Raw genomic sequence first — 21,433 nt, forward strand, 5'->3', positions numbered from 1 at the left:
GGCTTGAAACCACGCCCACTCGCGGGAAAGCTGTGCCTCACAAGTGTATATGTCTATGCTCACAACTGTCAAAAACCCCTACAACAAAAAATAATGGAAGTTTGTAAAACTAGGCTACCCGGTATAAAATGTTCAGTGCAGAGGCGGGTGTTGGTGTAGATCATCAGCTTTCCATCAAGCTGGCTCCTCAGAAAATCAATCCACCTCTTCTTGATCTCATCCTTCTTGGGAATTCTAAATAAGGAGACCGACCTGTTTTGTAAATTCTCGCATCCAGGGATCCATTTGCGAGATGACGGTGTAGTTAGCAAACTGTAGGCTATAGAAATTACAGTAAATTAATAAAAGGTGATGACAGTAACTTACTCGCGATTGAGCAGGCGAACCACTGATGTTAATGCCCTCTAGTTACTATTGACAAGAGTACAGTACAGAAGAGCCTTATAAACTCATTGCTATAGAGTTGGGAGAGGGACCATATCAAGTGCCTACAATGCGTAATCGATTGATGATTTCAGTCCCGCCCCAAAAATCGTGAACACAAAAATTGTGAAAAACTTTTTAACGATCCAATTCCACAATTCAGTACTACATAGTCCATCGTCTTTGTATCGTGTTTAGCAATACATTTAAAACATTCATGTGTTTAGAAATAAATCTCGGAATTTGCTTTACACGGACTTCAATTGTTCGTCAAAACAAGTGTGACGTGATCAATGTTGTCGGCCACGTGCTCTAGTGACACAGCACAGCAGCATGGACAAGGAGGTGGAGGAGACTGTCAGCAAAAAGAAGCTGTTAATACTGTGTTGTATTTCAGACTACCGATTCATCGCAATATTACATTACATAGACAAGTTAGCACATTGATGGTCTGCATTGGAACTTCGGCCAAACCTTGCAGAACTGACGGAGAAGTGTGAGCTGGTAGCGATCGCGTCGCCAGTGAGAAACCCGAGTGAGACCAAAGACAGAGACAGTGTGTTGACTATGGAGTGGTTCAGGGACGGAGATCCCATGTTCTCAGATCCGGACGGAGATCCCTGCAGTGCCTCAGGCTCTTTACCAAATAACTTCGACACTCCGCCCCTTAACTTTCAGGTATTGTTGGTGTTGATTTCGCCTTCGAATGGGGATTTATGAATAGTAGCTAAAATAGTAGTTAGCTAGCTAGCTACAATAGCTGGTTAGCTTAAATCAGGAGAGTTCGAGACTGAGAGGAGTTTTAGCATGAGCTTTTGCTTTCATTACCTAATGCTAACTAGCTTACAAACGAGTTCTTTTTCATGTCCTCATCAGAAAAGGCTGGCTTGTAGGCTAGCTATTAAGCTCTAAAGCCGTCTTAGAGTTACCTTACACTATCACTGTTTTTGTGCTTAGGGAATGCCACTGACTCAGCGAGATCAACGTTTAATGTGAATAGCAGCTCGCCAGCTATGCTAGGTCGGCTAACTAGCTAACAATGGCTATAGCTAGCTACATCAAGAAACCAAAGAGCACGGTGTCCGTCTGATATAGCCAGGCAGAACCGCCTTACATGAATACGGTTTGGAGGCTGCGGTAGCCGTTTGATGTCTTAGACCTTACATGCTTATGCGAGGCTTGGACGTCTGTATTCATGCGCTGTCATCAAATAACAGCTAGTTCAGCTGTTAATGCTATCCCCAAGGATGAGATCACCAACCCTATATAGTCAGTGCGTCACCTTACAATTCCCTAATGTGCAGTGTCCATGAGTACATGGACATCTGTGGCTCGCTTAGCAAAGGTGGGCGATGTTGCCATGGATTTGTTTACAGTTGCCATGTTAAGGCTATTATCTTTTCTTGGGGAGTTAATGAAGGGTTTATTTTTGTTGTCACTGACAAAGACTCCCCATCTTCCTTTTACATCTCTTTCTGTTCTCTCTTCTTCCTCATCCTCTCAACCCTCATCCTCCCCCAATATTGTCCCCCATCCTCCTCACCAAACCTGTTTACCCTCCTGACAAGGCTCAAGCCAGGGCAGAGGGCCTGTCCTCGTCCATGGCCTCCCTGTGCCAGAGTGTCAAGGCCTCAGTGGTGTCCAGCTGGGGGCTGGTGGAGGCCCAGGACCAGCTCTGCAGTCTGGAGCTGCACGGTTCAGAGTCCACAGAGCAGGAGCGTGCACGGGCCAGGGCCTCCTTTGCAGAGCTCAGCGTCACCGAGATGGAGTGGAGGCGCAAGGAGAGCATGTTGGGAGGTCATGACCCCAGCCACAGCCCCGTGCTTGGTGCCCATGGCAGCAGAGATGTTTTTGACAAGGTAACTTTGAGACACACGGCCGCTCGCTCGCTAACTCACATCGTTTTCTCACTCATTCCGTTACATCCTCACACATTCATTTACTCCCGCACACACGCATGCATACTCTGAGTGACGTTGTGACTCAGCCAACCTCCAACCCACCTTCTGTGTTGTAGAGCATCATCAATGTCCAAAGCAAGAATGTTGACATGGAACAGGACAAGAGCAAGACTTTTGTTCAGAAGTATGAACAAGAACTCAGACATTTTGGTAAGGCATTGGGGAGTTTAATTCAACACGCGTTGACGCGGCCCGTGCGACAATTGTTGTTGTTACTTTTGCTATCAGGTATGCTGAGGAGGTGGGATGACAGCCAGCGTTTCCTGTCAGACTTGCCCCAGCTCATCTGTGAAGACACGGCCAACTACCTGATCCTCTGGTGCTTCGGACTGCAGGCCGAGGAGGTTAGAAACACACCCATGCACTCCTAACGCAGACACACACAAGCACGCCAGAGGAGGGTTGCTGTGGTTTGCCCTCCATTGTCACGTGTCAGTGTGCAAATCTAGATTGACAGACAGGACTGACATCCTATCATTACATTTGGGCCGAATGCAATGATTGGTCGATAATTCTTTAGTCCTGTCCCTTCCAGAGAAGACATATTTATTGCGTGAACCTTTATGGAACCGCTTAAGCCCTGATTAATTTGTAGGTTTATTAAAGTCAGGTTTGGGACTTTAATCCCAGCCTTTTGTAAACGGGGTTCATGGAAAATGCCCCTGCTCTGTTGTCAACTGTCCACCAGTGTTGAAGTTCAAGGTACCTGCTAAACACACATGCACACACCCTCTCAGGCCAGCGGCCCATCTGTGCTTTCTTCAGAAGGAGGCACTGATGGAGCAGGTGGCTCACCAGGCTGTTGCCATGCAGTTCATCCTGGAGATGGCCAGCAGTTCCCAGCAGGACCCCAGAGGGTGCTTCCGACAGTTCTTCCACAAAGCTAAAGTGAGTAAACAAAGGGGGAACGGAGCTGTAGTAGGGAGGAACACAATGAGCTGGCCTGAAGATGCAGGGTATAACTAGTAAGCAGGAGCTGTAAAAGTTACAAAGTGAGTTAACAACAGTGTTATAATTTGATCCTCTTGCTTTCAGTAATGTTCTTATGTAACAGCAAGGTGAAACACTATATATAACTGTCTGACGAGCTGTCCTGGAGAGATGAAGGGATGGTGAGAGGGAGGATAGTGAGGGAAGTAAAGGAGAACCAAAGGAGAAATGTGTAGTTTGATGCACTGCTGTTTTTTGACCACTAGGGAGAGACACGATTTATGACGAGTAATCATCAACACTCACACACACACACATCATGCCTGAAGTGCACTGCATTTTCATCTACATTTACATTTAGTCATATAGCAGACACTCTTATCCAGAGCGACTTACAGTAAGTACAGGGACATTCCCCCCGAGGCAAGTAGGGTGGAGTGCCTTGCCCAAGGACACAACATAAATTTGCACGGCCAGGAATCGAACCGGCAACCTTCTGATTAATAGCCTGATTCCCTAACCGCTCAGCCATCTGACTCCACTGTGAGCATTTAGTGAATCTGTCTGGAATGCCACATCATACAAGCTCCGTTCAATGCTGGGTCAATGGTGGCTCAAAGCTAGATGAGGTTTCCATCAACTAGATTAATCCTAATCCAGAGAGCGTCCTCCATCAGACGTCTGAGTCAGGCCTAACCTGTGTCAGGGGAAACCCGCGTAATCCCTGCGGCAGCTATCCCTATTCCTCAAACCAGGTGGGACTGCATGATTCTGATCCAAAAGAATAGCCTTGAATGAAAAACTCATTTGGATTCATATTTTTGTTGCGGACACTCTAGCTGTTATTGTTTTGAACTATGCCATTTATTCGTTTTTTGATTGACTTTGGAAATAAATGATCTCAAGTTTTGGTGGGTGAGCATCCCTCCCTCCAGGGGAAAGCGTTGGATGCCAGACTTTTCCAGACCTGAACACGCCTCCACCGGCCAGGTGATGAGTCAAACTGTAGTTGGTGTGTGGTGTGTCCCAGGCAGGGCAGGAGGGCTACCTTGACGTGTTCCTGACCGAGTTGGAGGCCTTCAAGGGGAGGGTGAGGGAGTACACCGCCAAGACAAAGGGCGGAGACGACCCCACAGACGGCCCCACAGACGCCCAACACCAGGCCATCGCCACGCCACACTGTCGCCTCGACCCCAAGGAGGTTCTGGAGTCGTTGCCTCCCGTAAGTCCGCCCAGATGTTTCCTGTCCCTGGTGGACACGACGGCAACGCACCCCTGGACCAGCGTCACGCCACGACGTGTCGCGTGTTTACAGGAAATCTAAAGCTGTGTGAAGGAGAGAAATCCTCTACAGCACCTACCATATTGTTTCTGTTCTAATGTGTTACGCTATGACGAATATGTCAGGATGGTGACGTATACGTGATTTAACGATAAGTTCATCACTGTTTGCGGTGATGTTGTTGTGTGTAGGAGCTGAAGGCAGGTTTCCAGATGCAAGACAGGCAGATCCTCCAGAATGTTCTGAGCACCATGAACCCACAGGTATTTTCATTTCCCATAAGCCATTGCTCAGGGGGCTCTGAAGGACAGGAAGTCTAGATCGGAGCAAAGGTAGCCATAGTAATAGATGAGGTGGCAGATGGTGTTGCTGTGTGTGTGTTCTAATGAGACAGTCATGCTGTAGTGCTTCAGAACACAGCTTGTTGTTGTTGGACTGAAAGAATGAGAGGAAGACCCCCCCCCCCCCCTTCCCAGAAAGCCCTTCAGTTTGACTGTCTGCCAAATAGGGAGACAAACATCTCCTCTTCCTCCCCTCCCACAGCACCGGTTCTGAGCCAGAGTTCCAGAACTCTAGCTGTGAACCAATGACACTCTGCGCAGCCTAGTGCTTGAGAGGTTACGTAACATCCTAATCTGTTTGAGCACTAGGGCCTGGTAATCCCTCTCCTGCTGGTGTTTCACTGTCATTCTCGGCACTCTCTGTTCTCCCTCTCTCTCTATCGCTCTCTCTCGCACATTCTCATTTTGCCTGGTCTCTTTCCCCCCTCCTCCTCTCTCTCTCCACCAGGTGGCAGAGTACCATGTAAAGCGCTGTCTGGAGGCAGGCCTTTGGGCAACTACAGCCAGGGGGGCGAAGGACGACGCTGCAGAAACAGACGACCTGCGCATGATGGAGACCTCCTAGCCTATGGGGTGCAAGACCTCTCGCTCCCTCATCCCCCCCCACCCCCATCGGAAGGGAATGACTCCTCAATATAGGATACAGTCAAAATGGAGGACTAAGGGCTAAGCTTCACATAGAGACTTATTTTTGTATGCAGAATCTGCGTCTGAATGTGTCCTGCACTTTAAATGTGTTCCAAACGGAAAGGTATTTAAAATAAGTGAGGGAGGGGCATTTCTGAGGCACTTCCTGTTGCTTTCTTTCCTGCTCACCGTCACTGGCTCCTAATCACGTGGATTTGAAAGTCTGTCAGATTGTTGTTTTTTCCTTGAGCAGATGCATTTGGGCATGTGTTTTATTTTTTAGACCATCAGAATTTTTTACTTTTGTCTGATAGAATGTCAGTCTGTGTGTTTCGAAGGGCATCGAACTGCTCATCCAGCTGGGGCTACCTCTCAGGGGTCCTGAGTGTCACACAGAAGGCTGACCTGTCCACGAACAGAAGGCTGACCTGTCCACGAACAGAAGGCTGACCTGTCCACGAACAGAAGGCTGACCTGTCCACGAACAGAAGGCTGACCTGTCCACGAACAGAAGGCTGACCTGTCCACGAACAGAAGGCTGACCTGTCCACGAACAAGCTCCCACCATCCACGTCGGGCACAGTCACTAGTTGGAAGGTGTGAAAACGACACGGAAGTGGGGAATTGTGACTGGATCCAGCATCTCTTTCGCTTTTCTCCATCAAAGAGACGGAGAGTGACCTACACAGACGGCTTGGCAGAGCGAGCGTATGCTTGTGGGAGGAGAGGGTGTGTGTCTGTGACGAGATCCACCAACCTGTTTACTTGTGGTTAATTCAAGTACACTGTTGGCTTTAGTGCTGCTGCTGTTCCCAGTTGACTGAGTTCCATCCAACCTCTAATCGATCAAAAGGAATTTGTAGGAAAGTGCATTAACTTGCTGAGCCCTGACTAAAACTTACCTGGATTGTTACAGAGACAGCTGAACTTCAATAAGGATTGTCATCATCAAGCATCGAATACACGACCGTCTCAATAAGCTATCATCATTTACCACCATGCCATTCTGCTGGTGGCTCTGTCTGTGCTTGTATAGATGACGGGGTCGCAGCAGTCACGCTGTGAGCCTTCACAGCGTCATGCTAGGCCTGTCCCCTCCATGACTGACTTACTATGCAAAGCAAAATTGGGTTTCAGCTGCTGTGACAGTAAAAGGAATTACTCGACACAAAGGTTTGTTTATGTATGTGCCACCTTGGAACTATCTGGAATATGCCGTTGGTTGTTTCACTATAAACTGGGGGAAATCTCAAACTCCAGGAACCGGGTATAGCTCCAACGTTGTCATTGTACGCTTGTAAGCTAATGTACGTAAATCGCACAAAGATGTCAATGGCTTCTTCAGGATTTAAATATGAAACTAGCTAGCGTCAATGCTCGGCTTCTCCAGTGCCCTTTTAATGGAGCATGGATATTGATATTAATGACCAAACACTAATCTGGCAGTCACAAGATTAGAGACAGATCCCATTACTGTGCTGGTGGCTCTGTACGCTAGCCAAGCACTGGACAGGAGGCGTGGCCTCCTTCCGCACACTCCTTAATAAGGTACTTTGATGTGCTCTAAAAGACAGTGACAATAAACATGAATGAAGATGTAAACCGCTACTGTGTGCATCATTTATTTTCATGTATTCCCTTAAATTATTCCATTGAGGTGGATAAACTTGTTTCACATAAGTATACTAACTCACACATGTCTTGCTTCATCAAAAATAACAATAGATGTTTTGCTAAGTTGCTGGTGAAGACATACAATGCTATATACAACAACTCCATATTAAAACAAATTATATTAGAATCTAGTGGAAATAAGGCCACGATCATAGAACAAACTACAGGTTTACACAGTGCTGCGTTCATGGACGTCTTCTCTATGGTACATCTATGTATGTAGCTGTTCTATATCAACAATGTCTTTTATTGGAGAGAAGCTAGGTGCATGTCATGTTTGCCAATGTAATGTTTCCTACTCAGTAACAAACAGTACCTGGTATCTCTGTCTACTCCCACAGTGTACCCATGGTCAGCTACCAAAGGCCACACTATGAAGCTGCACCACAATCAAGTGTCAGTCATTAAAAAGGCATACAAATCAGTCAGTCTCCTTAATAGCATTGTGATTCATAGTTTCTGTAAAAACAATCATTCTAGACATTAAATTGCATCATAGGTACTTCATGATCTAGTGTCAACATACACATTGGGCACTTGTGCTACTGAAACGTGATAAGGAATGACCCTGCCCTGCGCCAGACAGACAGACAGACAGGGGGAGGAGTGTTCCCTGGCTCTGGATCAGACAACTCAAAATAACTGAGACAGATGGGGTGCATCTCAACAGTCTGCGCTGCCCTTGTCTCCTCACCTTCATTTGTGTCTATGACTGAGGAACCCCCCAGACAGAAGGGAACCTTTTTCAATAAATCCACCCTAGTGCAATGATGAAGAGCTAATTGAGAAAACAACAGGGAGACTGGAGACCATTGAGATACACCCCTAATGTGACACAGCCCCCAGTACATCTTCCTCATTCTTGTCCAGGTAGGGAGTGTATAGGGAGGGTAGAGGGAGCGTAGAGGGAGCGTAGAGCGAACATAGAGGGAAGGTAGAGGGAGTGTAGATAGAGGGTAGAGCAAGGGTAGAGGGAGCGTAGAGGGAGGGTAGAGGGAGGGTGGAGGGAGCGTAGAGGGAGGGTAGAGGGAGGGTAGAGCGAGGGTAGAGGGAGGGTAGAGGGAGCGTAGAGGGAGGGTAGGGGGAGCGTAGAGGGAGAGGGAAGGTAGAGGGAGTGTAGCTGTGGAAAGGAACGGTTCCTCGAGGCCATGAGAACTGAGGGCTCTCTACATGTTCCCCAACACCTTCTGGCTCTGGTTGGAGAGCATTTTAGACAGCGAGGCGTGGATGTGAGGCCAAAGCTGGTTGGTCTCCGTCCCAGAGAATGTCTGCAGGACCCCTTTACTCCTGCGGGACAGAATGTAATAAGACCCACACTTTACCTCAAGTTAACAAAGAACATAAGGATTGGAAGAGAAGCTGAGAAGGAAGACTATCTTCATGCTACATCCCATCATTTATGCTGTATCAAGATTCAGTGTCTCTTTTATCAACAATAGCTTTTTGTAAATGAGCAGCTGTTGGTAGCAGTGCTACTAGTTTCTTTTAAAGAGGATGGAGGTAACGTGATTCTGATTCACTGGCCTGGTGCCTGAGTCCACTGTTTCTATTTCTGTCTCTGTGACATCATGTTTTATACCTTTCACTTCATCTTCATGCTGTCTGCTAGTCACCAAAGATGAAGAGATACCAACAATCTGCGGTGGGAAAAGCCTGTAAATGGGACACATGCCCCTGGAAAAGCTGAATGTTCATCCTTTTAATTGGTCCAAAAATAGACATGATGTATTACGTATTCGCTCAGGGCACACAAGTTTGATTGATGCACACGTAGTGAGTAAGCCTGGTTTTTATTTTACTCATAGTCCTGCCATGTCTGAGGCTTTAGCTTGGGGAGCTAAAATTGGTTCTTGTTAGGTCTCCCTTTTAAACGTTATTTAAGTGTATGTGAGACTTGAACCCAGGTGACCAGGTCTTTCTGCTGTATTCTGTTGCCGAACCGCCTCTGCTATGTTACCTGAAGTACTCCAGGACTGGCTGCGTCTGGTTCTCGTAGGCCTTCAGTCTCCTTGAGACCGTGTCTGGCGTGTCATCCTCCCTCTGCACCAGAGGCTCTCCTGTGACATCATCAAGACCCTGAGGAATCAGGAATAGACAAGGTAAAACAAACTATACACACCAAGAACTGTGCAGCTCTTTGTGAACTCTGTAACTAGAACTCAACTTTGTGGAGTGAAGTTTCTGGAACAGCAATGTCCCCCTTTTCTAGCACCCTGCTTTGCTCTGGGAAACCTTTTGACACTGTCAGTCTATTGTTTAAACTCAGTCACTTCTCAGCGCATACTAGAACAAATACAGAAGTTAATATTCAACCAGAAATGTCTTACAGCTTTTGGGCTTCATGAAGTGCTAGTCTCACATTACAATCCTTGGAAATCACAGACATGGGAGAAATGGACAGAGGCCAAACAGCACAGCTCCCATTTTACAGTTATGTTTACACAATACAGCTGCCCTGGCGTAACTTCAGCCTGAATAGCCGAGATGAGACTAAAGGTCTTAACTTGGATGTCTACAGTAAACAATCCACACCTTGTCTTATCTCCTTCTCTCTGTCTCTCTCTTTCTTTATCTCTCTCCCTTAGCCTTTATCGTTGATGCTTAATCCATCTGTCCAACCCTACTCTCTTTCTCCCCTCCTCCTTTCCACCCTCTCTTCTACTCCCTCTTCCCTTCTCCTGGAAAAACACTGGCCTAGTTTTCTCTCAAGGACAATTAGACTTTGTGAAAACAGATACCCATAACCACTCGTGTGAGAGCCAAACTCAGTCAAGTGGTTGCATGGAGAATCTGAGAAATACTCAAGAATGTGTGTGCAACGGGTATAGAGACACAATATCATAGAAACCTAAAGGACAACAACACTTTGTAAAGTAGTAAAGGTTTTATTACTTTATTCCTCCCTCCATCTTTCCTCAATCATCAACACCTCTTTAACCACTGGTGTTTTCTCCTCAGACTCAAAGATGGCTCAAGTCGCCCCCTTGCTGGAGAAGCCGACCCAGGACCCGTCCTCCCTCAACTGTTTGCGGCTGGGGTCCCTCCTTCACGTTGTTGACACAGTCAACAGACACTGTCAACTTCCCATCTCCATGCTGGCTGAAATTGGCGTCACTGGAAACACTCACTGTTGGTTCAGGTCCTTCCATACCTATCTGGTTAGACCTTCCAGGTCCTCAGGAGAGGGTCTGCTACCCACTCCCCTCCCCTCCCCCCTATAAACAATAAGCAGTACACTACTTCTTGTGATACCTTGTGTCCCTTATGAAATCATGTGATTGCGTAAATGTCTCTTATGCATCCAAGGTTGTGTTCTTACCCACTCAGTAGTCATTGTCTTCTATGGGTTCAAAGGTTCAATGGTGTTTTGTTTAGGGAAGCACCATGACCATCATCTCACCATAACAGTAAGTATCAGACTACCAAACCAAATAGTCTCCGGTACCAAAATTGCAGTATATTAGCTTCTAGCTCTGACCACTCACAGCAATCTTTGGTGGTTTGAAGTTGATGTTGTAGACTCGGCCGCTCGGGAGGTGGAGCCAGCGGGAGGTGAGTCGCTCCTGGATGGTCTGGAATGGCACGTCCATGTTGATGACGGTGTCCACACTGTAGACACTATCCAGAGCCTCGGCCTGGGCCACCGTACGAGGGAAACCTGGAGGGGGTGATGGCAGAGAGAGAAAGAAAAAGAAAGACAGAGGTTAGTATTACAGGGCTGCTGTCCAGAAGACCGCTGGTTCTAGGTGCTAGGTCTAGATTGTAGGTACTATGTGCTGTGTTACAGGTAGCAGGTTTTATGAACGTACCATCCAGCAGCCAGCTGGTGTGGTCCATGTCTCGCAGGTCTGCCAGGATTAGGCGGGAGATGACATCATCAGGCACCAGCTGACCATTGCTGATGCAGGATTTCATCAGCAGACCAAGCTCTGACAAGAAGAGGAGGAGGAGGAAAGAGCAGGGGCAGTACAAGGGGGAGGAGAGATGACAGGAGACAGGACACAGGAATAATTATTTAGACATAATTCTTTTTCTGTGTCAATAAAAATAAAAAATAAAAATTTCAACAAGTATTTTCAAATTGATTTGGGGGAGGGTAGAGTTTCTCAGTGGCCTTCTCCTTAATTGGTCGGTGTCCAATAGGAGAATGGAATTTCCAGACAAAAAGAACACAGGGAGAGAGGCCCTGCAGGACCTACTGTGGGAATACTAATACAAGCCAGCTCCTTGTAGGGATGAACCTCTAGGGTATCCTAGCCTTCAATGTAACGACCAGCAAAAACAAGCTGACCATAAGCAGTGTGAGTTGTCAATACAAACCAGTTTTGCTACATGCCTTTGTAAACCTTGCAGGCGAGGAATGTTGTTTTTTGTGTGACTTTTTTTAACTTACAAATTCCAATGGCAATGAACAGAATATGTGTAGGGGAAAGCTTTTCAGGAGACTTCTTTAAGGAGAGTATTTTAGCCTTGGTTAGGCCCTAAGGGTTAGACTCTAACACCGTGTCCTTCACAAGACATGGGTCATATGGCTTTGTCAGATAGCATATGTACTGAGTCAGAATCCGATACAATGGATCGTGCTCATTAAAGTGTTAATTACTGTTCTTATAAAATCAAACATGGATTACTGTTTAAATTTGTTTTATGTGTAGTATCTTTCCCCCATTTCAGGACTGTGTGGTTTGTGTTTGACTTTTAAACAGCAAGATCAAAATGAAGGATAGGGAGTATTTCTCTTATCTGGTAGGTCCAGAAAACAGACTTTAAACAGGCCTGGGTGAGTGTTGGTTTACATTCTTCTCAGTCATCTTTTCTCAATTATTCTGGCAGGAAATCCAGATAATTAGCAAGGGCAAAAATCGCTGTTGTACTTTTTCCAACTTTTGATCTCTATAAGCTACTATAGCCCATCCCTCCAGGCAAGGTCAAATATGCAATAGGATTGATAAAATGTGACACTTCAGAGCTTACACTTCAGAAATAACTAGTGTGTTATGGACAGCTGCTTCGCCGTATCCTCCTTCTTCTCTGATGCAATACAACTGTAAATAAAGGTGAGCATCATGCACACTCAACTTACCTGTTTTGGCTTTAATATTGGCCCGTAAAAGGTCACCGCTGGAAAGGTGTTTAAGACTGAAACTTTTAGTTATGCGCTCTGACACGGTCCCTTTTCCTGAACCGGGCGGTCCCATGATAACAGCACGGAATACCCTTTGTAAAACCATTTTCCAGTGTGTCTAAACTCACAAGTTAGAGAATAGACTTATTCTTCCCAATGAATATTCCTGATAGGGAGAGGTTCTTCAAGTGCGCTATAAGCACAGTGCGTAACAGAGATGTGGGCGTCTCCCACAGTTCTGTAGTCTAAAGCTCGACGTGGTCCCTCGGTCAAATCCCCCCATGTTCGACAATCTTGAAGCGGATGGGGGAGAAGGAGGAGGAAGTCACTGTAAAAAAAACGACAGCAAATGAGGACACGCGCACCTTTCCTAACGCATGCAGTCTTGACATCTCTTTAATCCAAGCCATTTAAAATATAATTATAGCAGCTGTTATGTAAGCTTCAATACATCCGACTCTGCTATATTTATTGTGAAACACTATTATATAATTGGTCTATTGTCCTGGTTAACTGGGATAAAATGTTACTACTGTAGCTACTGCGATAATCCTCAGTGTCTAACTTCGAAAAGGTCGGTTTACCCCAACGAGCTCTCTCGGTCGGTCTCGGGTCTGGCATCTGACGGATCTAGGAAGATACATATTCTCTTAATAATATCTCGATAAGAGGATAGGAATTTTACAGGAATGTGCCAGAGTGGATGGGTGTCAATGCATTTATGTCTATTTTAACAAGTGAGTTAGTAGTTTAGGGTGTTCTCGCAATAGATTTGATGATGTAGCCTACCTGGGTGAAACCTGAAGGCTGTTTAAGGAGAGAATCAGCAACATCCGTACACAGCAGTGTTTCGGTGTCATCTAGCGGTTCAAAATGAAAATACGAAATCAGAACTATTTTACTCCCTCATGACTTGCCGTAGCTTGTCTTATTCGTCACGTCTTAAACACGTGTATCCCCATGAAGGTACTTTTAGAAACAACAACAACAGCATGGCAAGCCACGGGCTCACTTACGACGGTTGTAATTTCTTCAGACAGAGATTAGTGTTATCAACGTTAAGTGGTAAAAGGGTAAAAATAAGGAACATACGATCTAAGGATGACAACCCCGGGCTTCGAGGTACGTAATTACAAAAACATGTGGTGTCGCAGTTTTACACATGGCAAGCTAGTTAGCTCGCTCGGCTAGCTGCTACGCAGTTTGTAGTTCAGCTTTTTTTCGTGCGTCACACTTGACGCCTGTTGCCAGCAAATTGGTCAACGGACATATTTTTTTATAAGAACAGTTGATACTCAAGTCAATGAAAATGAACTCTTGTTATCAGTGTGATTGTTGGGTGGGAATTTTTGTACGCTGGCAATCGTCTTATCTAGTGGCCATGCCCTCACGCGTCCTTAAGCCATCTCTACCACACGCTTTTCTAAATAAAATCTTAACATCTTGATCTAATTATGCAGACACGGTTAACTAACTAGAAGTTATCGTTCAACAGCAATTAGAAGTCTGTTTGTCTTAACCAAGACATACTAACGTTGCATTAGCCAGTTGGGTGTGGCAATGTCTGACATGATCTACAGTTGTTTACTAGCAGCGTATTGCTCATGCAGGTTTAAGCACACACACTTATAATGCAGCACTGTTGTTTCCTCCAGACTTCGAAGCTAGTTTTATCAGACTCCTGGACAAGGTGACAAACGGAACCAGAATAGAAATAAATCAAACAGGTAAGCTCTATGCAGGAGATGCTTTGCAAATCAATGTACAAATCAAATAAGTGCATTTGGATTTACATAGTTACATATGTATTCATACACAGACGTATCAATTTAGTAGGTACCATTTGTTTGTTCTCATATAGAGTGTATATATTCACACATTGAACTTAGAGAAATGTAAATATTTGGCCTCATACCTTAACGTATGTGGGCCTCATGCCCACCAAAAAGTGTAGAGTAAGTGGGTTGCTGTGTCCTCTTAAACCTGCCCACACCCCCCCTAAGGGTCTCTGCCCCCTACCCCTGGTGAACGACCGACCTGAGTTCTGTTCTGAGGTTTTCTTCTCTGTTTTGTTAGGCACAATGCTTTTCTACCAGCCCGGTCTGCTGTATGGAGGGACTATAGAACATGAGTGTAACACCCAGCGTTCTATAGGGTTCTACCTAGAGGCCCTCCTCATGCTGGCTCCCTTCATGAAGAACCCTCTCAGAGCCACACTGAAGGGGGTCACCAATGACCCAGTGGACCCCTCTGTGAGTATGCGCTAACACACAGTGGTGGGGGATCTGTGGTGGAACGGTGGGTAAAAGGGGGTGGGGAGCTCATGACCTGTGTCTCTCTCTCTCTCTCCAGGTGGACCTTCTGAAGTCCACTGCCATTCCTCTGATGAAGCAGTTTGGCGTTGACGGGGAAGGTCTTGAACTGAAGGTGAGATGTTTCGACAGTGAGAAGACCTCAGTGAATCAACTGAACCGGACTCAGATCAGACGTTATGAACGAGTCGGTGTTAAAACATGCTAAAGGATCGATAGGAATGTGAAGAAAGACGGAGGTCTGGAGTCTTCCTGTGTTGTTTGTCAGGTGGTCAAGAGGGGCGTGGCCCCAGGAGGAGGAGGGGAGGTTCTGTTCAGGTGTCCAGTCAGGCGGACCATCCGACCAGTCCAGCTCACTGACCCTGGGAAGATCAAGAGGATCCGAGGGATAGCGTATCCTTGGCGACACTGAATAGCCGGCCACACACTCATGTGGGCAGATTTTAAGAACAGTTTAGCTGGAATGTTTGACAGCTGTTTCTGCTTTGATTTGGTTAGTTTGAATTTCTAATGTAGCGGCAGGCAACCGTGTGTGTGTGTGTATGGGGCCTTGGTATGTGTGTTTAGGCTGTAATTAGAGCTGGGCTCATTTATGTAATAAAACATGTTTAAACTGAATTGAAACTGCTGTTGCCAGCGGCCATGGGACAACCCTTGGTTTGGTATATTGGGTGGTTATTAGCTCTGAACTTTCATGTCTGCAGTACTAACTGAATCATGTTCTCACACACACACTTGCATACACACCGTGTGAACTGTGGTATTGAACACCTTGATCGGATTGGCTCAGCTACTCTGTGAGAGTGTCCCCCCAGATGGCCAATAGGATTGTGGACTCTGCCCGGAGCATTCTCAACAAGTTCATACCTGATATCTACATCTACACAGACCATATGAAGGGAGCGAACTCGGGGAAGTATGTACACACACAGAGACACGCATACACCTTTTTTTTCCCCCTCTGGACAAGCTCTAACTGTGTGTGTGTGTCAGGTCACCAGGTTTTGGACTGACCCTTGTAGCTGAGACCTTGACAGGATCATTCCTCAGTGCTGAGATGAGCTCCATACCACAGGGCCAGGGAGACCCTGTACTGCCTGAGGATCTGGGGAGGAACTGTGCCAAACTGCTGCTGGAGGAGATCTACAGGGTGGGTCTCACACACACGCACACACAAATGTGTCCCTGTACTGGACAAAGACACAGCCATCCTCAGACCTCTGAGTAGCTCGAGAGTGTTGTTAACTGGGAATGTGGGTAAACATTTAGGAGGATTTGTTTACATGTCTGTGATTGAGTCAAACCCTGGACTGTGAGGGACTGTGTGTGTGTGTGTGTGTGTGTGTGTCCGTGTCCGTGTCCGTGTGTGTCAACACGTAGCGCATTTGACATGAGCCTACCACGATGGGACTTTGTAAAAGAATCTTCCAGAGCCTGGTGTCCTGGTTAAGGGACTGTACCAATTAGTCTGCCCATTACAAGTATGTGCAAAAATAACTAGTGTTTATATCTGGTTCCATAGAATGTATTTAAATGTGTGAGTCTGTGTATTCATGACCCTTAATGCGTGTTGACATGTCCTAAGTGTGAACGTGTTACGTTTTGGACCATGGAGGTCTAATGGGTACAAGCAGCGTCATTGTGCTGGCTCGTCCGTAATGGTAATAGCATAACAATTTGATGTGTGCTCTCGTTCAAAATGTGTGCTATGTACATTTTTGATTTGAGAATAAGAGTCTCTTCATCAAGACGTATTCAATTAGCCGGCCACGGCAGTGACTCCTCTGTGGGGCGGCTGGCCCCCGTGGTCGAGGCCCCTATCATGAGGACATGTGAGTCGCGTTAGCCTGGGGGGACGGAGCAAGATGATTGGCTTTGAAAGAAGGAGATTGTTGGGAGTGTTTCTGTAAGTGCTGTCTGGGAACGCTGCTGTCTCAGAACCCTCACACAAGCGCCTGAGAGAGAGGGAGACCGGTGGAGAGGAGGCGCAGGGAGAAGAGAGAGAACAGCAGAGACAGAGGGGAGAGACCAGGGAGAGGAGAGACGAGGAGACCAGAGCAGGTTGGCGAGGAGAGCAGAGAAGGCTCGATGGACTCTTTGACAGCTGGAATCATTGTTAATATTTGAAGCGTTCACGTGTGCTGGGGTCCCTTCTGAGTGTGTGTTTAGAGGGACTGTGTGGATGTTTGGTTTGTGGTTAATCAGTATGGACTTCTGGTGAACGTAGTAAAGCTGAATAACAAATGGACAGTGTGACGCAGCGACAAGAAAAGATGTAAGTGGTGTGCTCTGATAATCTGGTATACAAATACTGGATAGCCACTATGGTGATAATCCTATGTAGAGAAAGTCAAGAGTTTAAAAATGATAACTGGAATGAAGGCGTGGAATGTTTCCATATAGAGGAATGGATGTTTGACGGGAGCTGGATCCTTGCAGATCTCTCGTGACAGTTTATACGTTTTTTTCAGGGGTTCTGGAACTACATTGGTGTGACTTAACATGTAGGTAAATATTCCCCCATTGTCTGGATCCTTGGCATGTTTCATTGGTGGTAATTGAGTTAGGGGGGTGGGGGAGAGAGAGAATTTGAACCGTCACGTGAAAAGGAGATGGAAGACTGGAGCACACTGCTGTCCGTTTGGGTCGAGCGGGATAGCAAGTTCACAGGATCTTACTGCAGCAAGTTCACAGGATCTTACTGGATCCAACTGGTCCTAAACTGTTGAAGTTGTCCTGTTCCGTATAGTTGCTGTGCATGCTTGACCGCCTACAAATACATACAGTTTGTTGATTGTATTTTTTTGTGGTGATGGTCCAAAGGTTTGGATTGTTGTACTTCAGACGAGACCGAAATGTTGCGTTCTCCAAGGATGGAGGCCGTTGGTGGTCTGTGTGGTTGAGGATTCCAGGTACTTTCCAGAAGCTTTAGCTAGTGGTTGAGGGTGTAGAGTTTCTACTGAAGTGTTAACGTCATGATGGCTCCTCTGTTTAATGGTCCTGTAAGGTTGACTATCAGACCTGCAGTGTGGTTGCTAGGCTTGGTTGTTGGTGAGCCTTGATAGTTTAAGGTAAGTACATTTTCTATGGGGTCTTGTTGACTACATTACTTTGCTTCATTTCTGCAGTTGACTAATCATTGACTCAACGCCAGCTTAATTTTTTTCCCCATTACCTGACATTATGTCGTTTTTGAAAGTGTTTTGTGGCACACTTGCTATTGAAAGTTCCCATGAATATCCCCCCCGTTTTATTTGTGTGTTTCTAGAAATGTACATGGAATTGTCCACCCCTTAGCAACCCCAGTGGCGTTACAGTAGATCTAGATTGGATGAAAGCCCGGGGTTGCATGTTTTTATGTAACTGATTTGGCTCAGACAATGAATGAACCCAGTCAGGAATTCTGATCGCGTCAACATAGCTAAATGTCGGAAAAACAATGTTGCCATGGTTTCTTGATATGGTTAGGTGATTGAATCATATTCTTGCTGACCGCGTGTCACGCTAAATACCCACAACGCTCTGGGGCGAGCATGGCACGTGATTGGCTGGTCAGACTGGGCTCTCTGTCCTCCAGCATCCCAAATATGTGGAGTCACAAGAGGAGTGCAGTGACAGGGGACCAGGGTGGAGCTCTCTGACTGTCTGAATGACTGGCCGTTTGGGGGACTGACTGGCCGACTCCCTGACTGACTGATCGACTGACTGGCTTGACTTCACGGAGGAGACTGCTAGAACGAAAAATATAACTGTTAGTGTTCAGCCATTATTCTGAATTTTTGTTTCGAGTTATCTTCATCTGTGTTCACCTTTACCGAAGTGATCTGATTGATTGATGTGACTGGTGGATATATAAATCTATGCAATTGTTGATATTTGAGTTAACTTTTGGCAGTATTTGGTTTTCTAATGATCAGTGAACCCTGGGTGGGCCTAGGTGATGCAAATACAGTGGTGTTTTTTTTTTAGCATGGACGTCACCAGGCTGATACGCATTCTCCCGTTGATGTTTTTGTTCCTCCATTTGTGTACAGGGCGGCTGTGTGGATTCAGCCAATCAGAGCCTGGCGTTGCTGTATATGACCTTGGGCCAGCAAGATGTGTCCAAAGCCCTGCTCGGCCCCCTCTCTCCATACACGTAAGTGTGTGTGTTTGACAACTTGGCAAGGTTCAGGGGGTACAAAGGTCTCTTGCAGTGGGAATTGAAACATGGGGACTAACTTGACAATGTTTGATGAAAACAAATATTGTTGGTGTGTTTCTGTCATTTTCCAAAACCTTAGCCTTAAAGTTTTGTTCCTTTTTTGTTGTACGTTTGTCGTCATGTGAGAGGGGGAGAAAGGATTTGTTCATTGTCTTTAACCTTTCTATGTGGACAGTAAATGTGTGGGTCCTATGTGGGCTCTTTCTCGTGTGTGTGTGTGTGGCTCGAGTGTCAGAGATCCCGGCTATGAACTGTCCATTTTCAGTTATCATGGTACCGGTGCTGTGTCTCTGTAAAGTACAGTACTATGATAACTGAAGATTGGCAGTGCCATCGCAATGGGCCAACGCTGGAATGTGGAGGAGCAGCGTCAGCAGGACTGCCGCTTCTGGAGGACTCTTGAATGGGCACAACTACGTCCACCCAACCATCCAAGGCTCCATCGCTTAGTGAAGCTCAACAGGGCAGCAAACTTGTATATCCATGGGTCCTGAGCAATACGCCAGATGATTTTTTTTAACCTCATACAGTGTATGAATAATCAGGTCACAAATGCAAGACAAACATTCCAGCCTTAATAGTTAGATGGTCTGTGTAGTTTCATGCCATTGTTGTTTTTCACTGACCTTTCTGCTTGGTGAATTTCAAAATGTACACCTGGCTGGTCAGCTCTGACATAGGGGTCAAAGGTCATCTGGGCTTCAGTGTTACTGGTTTCATGTTTACCTGCGTCCTCCACTCTCCCCTGTCCACATGACACTGATCTGTTTAGTGTTGAACTCTGTTGAAATGGCACTCCTCACATGCTGTTGAGTTATGTTCACCTTAAGTGTGTGTGTGTGTACAGTCTGTTTGTGAGAAAGATAAACAAATTGTCAATGATTTGTCTCTCGCTCTCTGTTCCTTCCTTCCCCTCTCTGTCCCAGTATTGAGTTCCTGAGGCATGTGCGAGACTTCTTCCAGATCATGTTTAAGATTGAGACACAGAAACCCCTGGATGATGAGAGGAAAGGAGGGGACAAGGTCCTGATGACCTGTGTGGGAGCTGGCTACGCCAACATCAGCAAATCCATCAAATAAAACTTTTATATTAAAATTTGTATTTCATTTCGTGATACACTTTCTTTGACTTTATCACATCGTTGATGATTGAAAAGACACAAATCTTTTCAGGAATTAGATGACACACTGGAGTCATTAACCATGTTATCCGTCACTGTGAAGTAATGTAGGGGCAGTGGAGCACACAGTCAGGGTTGGGTAGTAACAGCTCACACATAATTGGGATTATGCAATCAATACAAAAAAATGTATTTTAACTGTAATGGACCCTGATTTCATATGAATATATGTGCAATTAGATTGTAGATGCATTGTCAATTGTAATTTTTTGTAACCAAAACACATGAACGCACTTGCTGACCACTGCCAGGAGAAAGACAACAAGCAAATAGGCTAGCCCATCCAATAATTGCATTCGATCTGAACGCAATGATTGTTCGTGTTTATTACAGTCCTGCAAAGGCCTCATATCAGATTTATTCTATTTTACTGTTGGGAAAATTTGTTAATGTGAAGGGTGTGAAGTTTATTTCATTAAATATAAGTGACTCAAGATTATTACATACCCTGCCTTTAACACAAACTGCTTGCAGTTCCTAGGGTACCAGATCTCTATAAAATTGTTATTTAATTCCAATATCAAAAAGTGAAGACATAAGTACAAATGGTCCATATGGCCTTTGATTAAAAAAACAGCAGCAACACAAACATACATGAAAGAAACAGCATCCCACATGTTGTAGAAGACACAGGACAGATGTAGTTTGTGCCACAACTGTGTTAAGTGTGTTCTAAGGTATTGAATTGGAGCAACTGTAAATGCTGGATGCATTTAAACAAAACAAAAATGGTATATGGTGCAATATTTTAAATGTTTGATTTTGACGTAGGATTAACCCATGGGTTGAAAAAAACATATACATTAACTGAAATCTTTTGCCAAAGTTGCAAAAGTTTGCAAAGCAAATTGTAATTTGTATTCTTCTGTAATTGATTTATTTTCCCCAACCCTGCGAACACAATCTTTCACTTAATTAAAATGAAAAAGAAATAAACATTTGATATTTAATTTTCAAAATATGCCCCAGCAAATAGATACCAAAATCCAATTTGAAATGTAAAATTTGAAAATCAAAATGCATTAAAATTAAATATCAAATGTGTATTTCTTTTTAATTTTACTTAAGTGAAAGATTGAGCACTCTTGAAGAATAAAATGCAAATAGGATGATTGATTACTAATTTCATTTATGAGTCAAATAATGCAGCCACATTCTTAAAATGAAAAAGCCTTTCTGCAGATGCATTTTAATTTAAATTTTGGTCACGATTTGCTTCCATACACCGTAGGGGGGCGCTCGTTAGTTGAAATGTAGGCTAAACCATACAAGAAATCAAGGAAGCATGGCTGATTTCTATGGAAGCAAATCGTTACCAAAATTCAAATGCAAATGCAAATGCATTTTAAGAATGTGGCTGCATTATTTGACTT

General features: G+C 45.2%; 3 protein-coding genes across 4 annotated transcripts; 2 read left to right on the forward strand and 1 right to left on the reverse strand.

Annotated features, from left to right (window-relative positions):
* The first annotated feature begins 768 nt into the window (after nucleotides 1-768).
* cdc37l1 (cell division cycle 37-like 1) lies at nucleotides 769-7,166 on the forward strand. Of its 2 annotated transcripts, none has more exons than XM_067249723.1 (8): nucleotides 769-1,101; nucleotides 1,992-2,282; nucleotides 2,441-2,534; nucleotides 2,613-2,728; nucleotides 3,150-3,272; nucleotides 4,345-4,536; nucleotides 4,788-4,859; nucleotides 5,386-7,166. In XM_067249723.1, the coding sequence occupies exons 1-8, from the start codon at nucleotides 991-993 to the stop codon at nucleotides 5,500-5,502; spliced, it is 1,116 nt and encodes a 371-aa protein (XP_067105824.1). In that variant the 5' UTR covers nucleotides 769-990; the 3' UTR covers nucleotides 5,503-7,166. The 2 variants fall into 2 exon arrangements, with proteins under 2 accessions (XP_067105824.1, XP_067105825.1); XM_067249724.1 differs by having other exon boundaries at nucleotides 3,153-3,272.
* A 6-nt stretch (nucleotides 7,167-7,172) lies between these two features.
* On the reverse strand, nucleotides 7,173-12,682 carry ak3 (adenylate kinase 3). Its single transcript, XM_067249725.1, has 5 exons — nucleotides 12,322-12,682; nucleotides 11,048-11,167; nucleotides 10,724-10,896; nucleotides 9,196-9,314; nucleotides 7,173-8,525 (listed from the first exon to the last, which is right to left on the reverse strand). Exons 1-5 carry the CDS (start codon nucleotides 12,467-12,469, stop codon nucleotides 8,405-8,407), a joined length of 681 nt encoding a protein of 226 aa, XP_067105826.1. The 5' UTR covers nucleotides 12,470-12,682; the 3' UTR covers nucleotides 7,173-8,404.
* Nucleotides 12,683-13,256: 574 nt separating this feature from the next.
* rcl1 (RNA terminal phosphate cyclase-like 1) lies at nucleotides 13,257-19,994 on the forward strand. Its single transcript, XM_067249722.1, has 9 exons — nucleotides 13,257-13,485; nucleotides 14,019-14,090; nucleotides 14,440-14,615; nucleotides 14,716-14,790; nucleotides 14,944-15,068; nucleotides 15,466-15,591; nucleotides 15,669-15,825; nucleotides 18,710-18,813; nucleotides 19,806-19,994. Exons 1-9 carry the CDS (start codon nucleotides 13,272-13,274, stop codon nucleotides 19,957-19,959), a joined length of 1,203 nt encoding a protein of 400 aa, XP_067105823.1. The 5' UTR covers nucleotides 13,257-13,271; the 3' UTR covers nucleotides 19,960-19,994.
* Nucleotides 19,995-21,433: the final 1,439 nt, after the last annotated feature.

The sequence above is a fragment of the Osmerus mordax genome, chromosome 14 (assembly GCF_038355195.1).
Source record: "Osmerus mordax isolate fOsmMor3 chromosome 14, fOsmMor3.pri, whole genome shotgun sequence".
NCBI classification, from domain to species: Eukaryota; Metazoa; Chordata; class Actinopteri; order Osmeriformes; family Osmeridae; genus Osmerus; species Osmerus mordax.